General features: G+C 41.8%; 1 protein-coding gene across 1 annotated transcript; it reads right to left on the bottom strand.

Annotated features, from left to right (window-relative positions):
- Positions 1-254: 254 nt before the first annotated feature.
- Positions 255-5588, bottom strand: LOC123077480 (ubiquitin-conjugating enzyme E2 2). The gene is made up of 6 exons (XM_044499759.1): positions 5345-5588; positions 4868-5004; positions 4738-4763; positions 3067-3156; positions 2304-2392; positions 255-621 (listed from the first exon to the last, which is right to left on the bottom strand). The coding sequence occupies exons 2-6, from the start codon at positions 4990-4992 to the stop codon at positions 493-495; spliced, it is 459 nt and encodes a 152-aa protein (XP_044355694.1). The 5' UTR covers positions 4993-5004; positions 5345-5588; the 3' UTR covers positions 255-492.
- Between the last annotated feature and the right edge of the window lie 655 nt (positions 5589-6243).

A 6243-nucleotide genomic window follows, 5' to 3' on the forward strand; every position in this document is an offset into this window, starting at 1 on the left:
TGCAACTCTTTGTTAATGGCATTGTACAAGAATCATTATAGTAAACAAATTTCTTGTCCATCCTTGTTTCAACTTAACCAACTATAGCCGCATCAAAATTAGTGTTCAACTTATTACAGAATAACTACACGAACATAATTTTTCTATGTTCATATATAATATATTGCACATGATATTTAGCCACTTCATTGTTTTCATGATTTTTTAGAACTTCTACACCATTCAACTATAGTGAGTGAAGATATGCGCCGGAGTTCAGAATCAATACGATATGATACAACATTACAAACCCACACAAGATGTTACAAAATGTTTGTGTTCCAGATACAGACAGTATAGGCACAGGCCATGACAGAGCAATCTCCAACCGTCCAGCCAAATGATGCAACAAAGCAAGTTGCTGTTTCAGGTGGTAACGACGGAGTTCAGTCATTTTAGTTACAAACATTTTGGTACAGAAACCGCATGATAACACATGGTGAGCTCAACTTATTAGTCTGCCGTCCAGCTCTGCTCAACAATCTCCCGCACTTTGCGGTTGTACTCTCGCTTGTTCTCACTGAACATGCGGGCAGCTTCTGAGTTAGCAGGCGAATTCGGGTTAGGATCACACAGCAGCGACTGCAAATGGCACAAAAGCTCAGGTCAGTTCATCCCAAGCACAACCAACACCGTTGCCTCAGAGTGATTGGAAACACAACACAGCTTCCGTGTAATATCATTCACATTTTAAAAACTTGCATAGGCTATAGAGAGAAATCAACCCATAGGCCATTAATATGTTGAACGAGCAGGATAGCAGAAGTACTAGAACCGAGGGACTTGATCCATATAATCCAACGGCTATCAAACCCATAGGCTTAAGTATCTCTACTATTAAAGAGGAGTCTGCCGTCGTGATGGTACGTCGTGGTTTGGTTCGATTTCGTACGTTTGGTTATTTCACGTTAATTATAGAGTAACGTTCTTTGGACGTGAGGATCACATTAATTATGGAAAGTATCATCGAGCGTTTGACGGGAGGATCGCGTTAATTATGAAGAGTACCATTCTTTGGACGGAAGGATTACGTTACTAGTGAAGATATCATTCTTTGGACGGAGTATCACGCTAATTATGGAAATTATCACCGAGCTTTGGACAGGAGGATCACTATAATATGTATGCTCCGTTGCAATGCATGGGCAATAGCTACTAGCAATAATTGTGCAGTGCACCAAGGTGTCAAAGGCTTTTTCAAGTCTAGTTTGAGCGCCTCAATCTCCCTTTTAGACTGATGGCGCTGACAGAAAAATTTGGAATCGAAGCATTATAGTCCTGAATTGTATGGCCTTTGATGAATCTGTATTGATTCCTGTGGCCAAGGTCAAGACTCAAGAATGACTTTCAAGGTGATTAGGCGAGATTTTAGGTGGTGTTTTTTGGTTTGGTGGCTATCCATGCAAGGGACAGGTATAGCCACTTTTTGGTGCGATACCACTAGTTTACAAGGAAGGATAGCAGGTCTGTAGGGATAAGGGCAACCCCATTTGGGGAATACTCTATATGTTGGTAGCCGCGATAAAATGCCAGATGAGAGAAACCAGCTCGCGGAGTCGCAATTCCCTCTTCCTCGTGAAATGTTTTTCTCCTATCACCGCCTTTATCTCATGTAATAACCCAGCCACACCGATCCCGTCTCTCTCGCTAATCCCTGGCTGTGACTTTGGCGGCCGCACACAGAGCTACAGCAGAGCGTATCACTTAGCGAGCGACGACGCTAGGTCAGTGCCTTATCTCCTCTTTCTCTCCCAGGGATTTCCTCTCACCTCTCACCCTGCCCGCTCCTTTCTTCTCTGTCTGCAGCAAGAGTGTGAGCGGCAGGGCAAGCTAATGGGCGAGCGGTGGCAGCATGCTTGCTCAAGGTAATCCGAGGTGCAATTAGAAAGGATAGGGTCACGTGTCCATAATTGTAACAAGCTTTGCATCTAACGTCCGAGGTGCAATTAGCCTGTGGGTGGCCGAATCCCACGCATTTACTACAAGATACAGGCAGCAGGGCGTGGATTGGCTAATTAAAGTTGCCAAAAAATGAAGACGCACTAATTTAATTGATCCCCCACATGCTCAAACAATTGGAGCAAGTGTGTTGAAAATATCGTAGCACTGAAGAGCTACCCAAATATGTCATGCATGACTCAAGACTTGAATAGATTCCAAATTTAAATTTTAAAATATATGCTCTAGTAATTAAGTAACGAGCTGGCATTGCAAAACGTTGGTGCATAAAACTATAAAAAATCTGAGCTGCTTATTTCTTGTACCTGGATAGATGTAAGTATAGCAGCTACATCATATATTGGGCTCCACTGATTCTGTAGGATATCTAAGCATATGCTTCCATCAGCATAAACTGCAGGCCATAAGAAAAAGGTCACGATGAAAAATAGAAGTGGAGGGTACAAGACTTGTATCCTTGTTTTTGGCTTTCTATAAGCGGAGTAAAAAGAAAGCGAGAGTTTCATCAGTTCAAAATCATAAGCGATGCATGCACTCAAAGTATGCTGTAAAGGCTGCAGCATGCTTGCTCAAGGTAATCAGCAAATATGTATTCACGGCATAAAATCAATATCAAGCCTTCACAGCACAACTGACAAGTGTACATCTATAAAGCAGGTAACAAAATACAAAGGACGGTAGTTAATTGTTGGAAGTCTCTGAAACAGAAGGAACAAGAGAACTAAGGGCAAACAAAATAAATAGACTCCATTTATAAAAAGTACGCACAGATTTAAAAATTAGATACACTTGGTAGTATGTGACAGATCAATCTTTCATCTTTCAGTTAGAAATGCATGACAGATCAATCTTTCAGTTAGAAATACGTGACAGATCAATCTTTCGATTAGAAATGCATGATTGCTCAATTTTATCTATGTATTCCCTCCGTAAAGAAATATAAGAGCGTTTAGATCACTAAAGAGCGTTTAGACCACTGATCTAAACGCTCTTATATTTCTTTACAGAGGGAGTATCTAACTATTTCCTGTGCACACAAGTATTTAAAGATGAGGTGAAACAACTTACTGTTAGGGTGAAACATCCGAGAAATAAACCGAACTGTTGGTGGCTTATTAGGATATTCTTCATTAAACTGGAGAGTCAGCTTAAACGTACCTGAAAATGGGATACAGCTCAGCACAAAATGGAAGAAAGAAATCAAAATATGCAATCAGAACTAAAATAACAGGGATACTATAAGCAACCTATTTGCCATACAAATAGTGCATGCGATGCTAGTTACTGCACTGAGTTGACCTAGACTCGGCTCTCAAATTTTGTATTTTCGATCTGTTGAGGAAGGTTCTAAATAGCTATCTGGGCTACAGATTTTTTTGGACCCTAGTCGTTAAGCGATATGCCAATGTTCCACTATAGTAGCGATAACCGCTATAGCTTCAAATAGCTCAGTATTTGCCTTATCTAGCCATAACTCTTCTATCCTATATAGGTACTCCCTCCGTCCCAAAATGTAAGACCATTTTTAGTGTCAAAAATTGTCTTACATTTTGGGACGGAGGGAGTACCTTTTACCAACACAACATGCTAAATTTGGAACTCAACTTCAACTTCGTAACAAAGCCTACATATATTATAAGCTTAATAACTTATGAGAAAACCTATCAAAGTACCTCTTTTTTCTCTGCTCAGCACTCTGATAACTACATGTCTAAGTAGTTAAGTACATGGTATTTATTCTGAAGAAAACAGGTTCTGGTCATTTGTGTCGTTTTATATTCCACTGCCTTACATGAATAATCTTGTATATTTATTATTTTCTTATTACAGTAGGCAGACACTATTCCAGCGGCCTCAGGACAGGAGTGCATGGACAGCAGTGGCAACGACAAAATACATCATCAGGGTATCCATCATGAGGTTGGTTGGCACATAACGGCCCATCCCCATTTCAATGTCGGACCACACCCCTGATTCGCCACATCATTCCATATGTCGAACTACCAATATTACGACAGGAGATATGCAGATTGGAATCACAAACACATTGCTAATCTTTGGTGGCCATGGCACCTAGCATGTAGGAACCCAGGCAAAGCCAAATTGTGCCATATACAACCCCATTTGTCTGCATCGCCCGTTGGCCAGCCCATATTAAATTCACCAGAACCAGATACGATCATGCAGCTATGTTTGGGGCCAACGCCACGACACACCTTAATCACACGCGCCACCGCCATCCCCCACCCAACCTTTGCTCTCAACAGTGACACCAACATTAATAATTGCACCAATTTCGAAATGGGTGATATTTTTTATTTATTTATCTTGGTTTATATCATTGGTATCAGCAGGTACTTTACATACTTGAATATGGAATTAGGGATATTTCCCCTGTCCGTGTTAATTCCAATTTGTGATTTACCACTGTGTTTGCTTGCCAGATAATATGTATTTGACAGTGAGGTGACAAGTTCACATGGCCATATTTTGTTCTGCCAGACACTTATACTAGTAGATTATGGTATTCCGATTAACATTAGTATGTTTGGTATTAATCTTTCGTCACCAACGGCAGCAGCATATGTAAATGATATTAAATGCTTAGACATGAGACCTCAAGTGCAGGTAGAAACGATAGGTTTCAACAGTTCAAGAACAACCAAAACCAAGGGAGCCCAGCAAGGAAATCCCAGGATATCATTGAAAGAGCTAGCAACTACACGTAGATCAACTAACCTCCGTCCCAGGGGCTATCGTCAGGGCTGCAAGTCAACACGAGTAAATGCATGAGCACACCATGACCCAAAAACATTGAAGAGGAAAAGAAAGGGACGGCGCGACCATGTAACCCTAGCATCATTCATACCCAAAAATCACAGCATTCCACAGCATTATGTTGTTGTCCTGCGGCGCCCCGCTTATGCCCGCAGGAGGGTCCTGCATCAGCCGCTTGAAGTCCCTCATCAGCCTCTTCCTTGAAGGAGTCGACATCCTCGAAATTCTCTGCGAAAACCACAACACCATGTGAGCGCACCGCCACAAAAGCTACCAACCGACACATAACGGCGCAGACCCAGATTTTCGCGAACATCGGACATCGAATCTACGGACACGGAATTCGCTCGCGGCGTCCTCGCTCTCGCGTGCTCGGCTCAAATCCTCCCTCCTCCGCACCAACTGCTCGTGCCCCCGCCACCAGCAGGCGAATTTGACAAGAGAACAAGCGTCTATCTAGGTCGAATCGAGAGCTCTGGCCTAAGAAATTCCCCAAAAAACAACCGAATCGGGGGAGCGAAGCTAGGGATCGGGCGATCTGGGAGGGGGGCAGGGGATCGGCGGTCACCTGAGATGCGGCCGGCGGTGGGGGTGGAGACGTGGGCTCCCGCGTGCTCGTTGTCCTAGAGCATGGAGACGACGGAATGGACGGCTTTAGGTCGGCCTGGGCGATGGGAGGGAGGCTATGTAGAGAAGAGGGGGGCAAAAAGATTGGACAGGAGAGTCGAGGAAAGTCAGCGATGACAACACCGCCACTGGTCGATTCACGCACGCAAGTGATCCAAATATCCTGCCGAAAGGCACCTACTCAATTGTTTTGGTGAACAATGCTGAGAAGGATGCGAAGGGAAAATATCGCACAAAATCATAGTACTCCTCCATTTTGTTATACAAAGGTCATTTCATTTTTCGTGTGAAACTTTAACTTATAATTTTGATCAATAAAATATATGTCTTAATACAATCTGAAAATCTAAGAAAGTGATTCAGAATGAAGGGAGTAGGTTATATGTCAAAAAATATATAGTATTATCAAGAAGTTCTTGAAATGTGCATTCAGTGACATACAACTCACATTTCATTGATAAAATTAATGGTTACAGTTAAACATAAAAATATAAGATGCCCTTGTATACAAATACGGAGGAAGTGCATTCTAAGTTCAACCTCCTAATCTACTTATCTTAACATGAAAACATGTACATCAACATGTAATCATGCATGAAAATACGTGAAAAATATTCACCTTAAAGTGCAACCATAATAAGTGGAAATACAGTGGAAATAGTTATCATTCTGTTATGCTATTCGTATTCTTATTTTCAATTCAAATATGCAACCAAATATTAGTGAGATACTAACGGAGATGATTATAACCTTATGGCCACATTTTTTCAGAACAAATCATATAAACACATGTTTTCAGGTAATTTGCTGCATCTCAACCAAACACAACATGTAGAAACT

The sequence above is a fragment of the Triticum aestivum genome, chromosome 3D (genome assembly GCF_018294505.1).
Source record: "Triticum aestivum cultivar Chinese Spring chromosome 3D, IWGSC CS RefSeq v2.1, whole genome shotgun sequence".
Taxonomy (NCBI): Eukaryota; Viridiplantae; Streptophyta; class Magnoliopsida; order Poales; family Poaceae; genus Triticum; species Triticum aestivum.

What these genes read in the sequence shown, in the direction of transcription:
- LOC123077480 (XM_044499759.1), bottom strand. Translation starts at nt 4,992, where the DNA reads ATGTCGACTCCTTCAAGGAAGAGGCTGATGAGGGACTTCAAGCGGCTG. An exon ending in CGATAGCCCCTGGGACGGAG is followed by an intron (nt 3,157 to 4,737) that starts GTTAGTTGATCT and finishes TCCCATTTTCAG; the next exon opens with GTACGTTTAAGCTGACTCTC. An exon ending in CTATACTTACATCTATCCAG is followed by an intron (nt 622 to 2,303) that starts GTACAAGAAATA and finishes TGCCATTTGCAG; the next exon opens with TCGCTGCTGTGTGATCCTAA.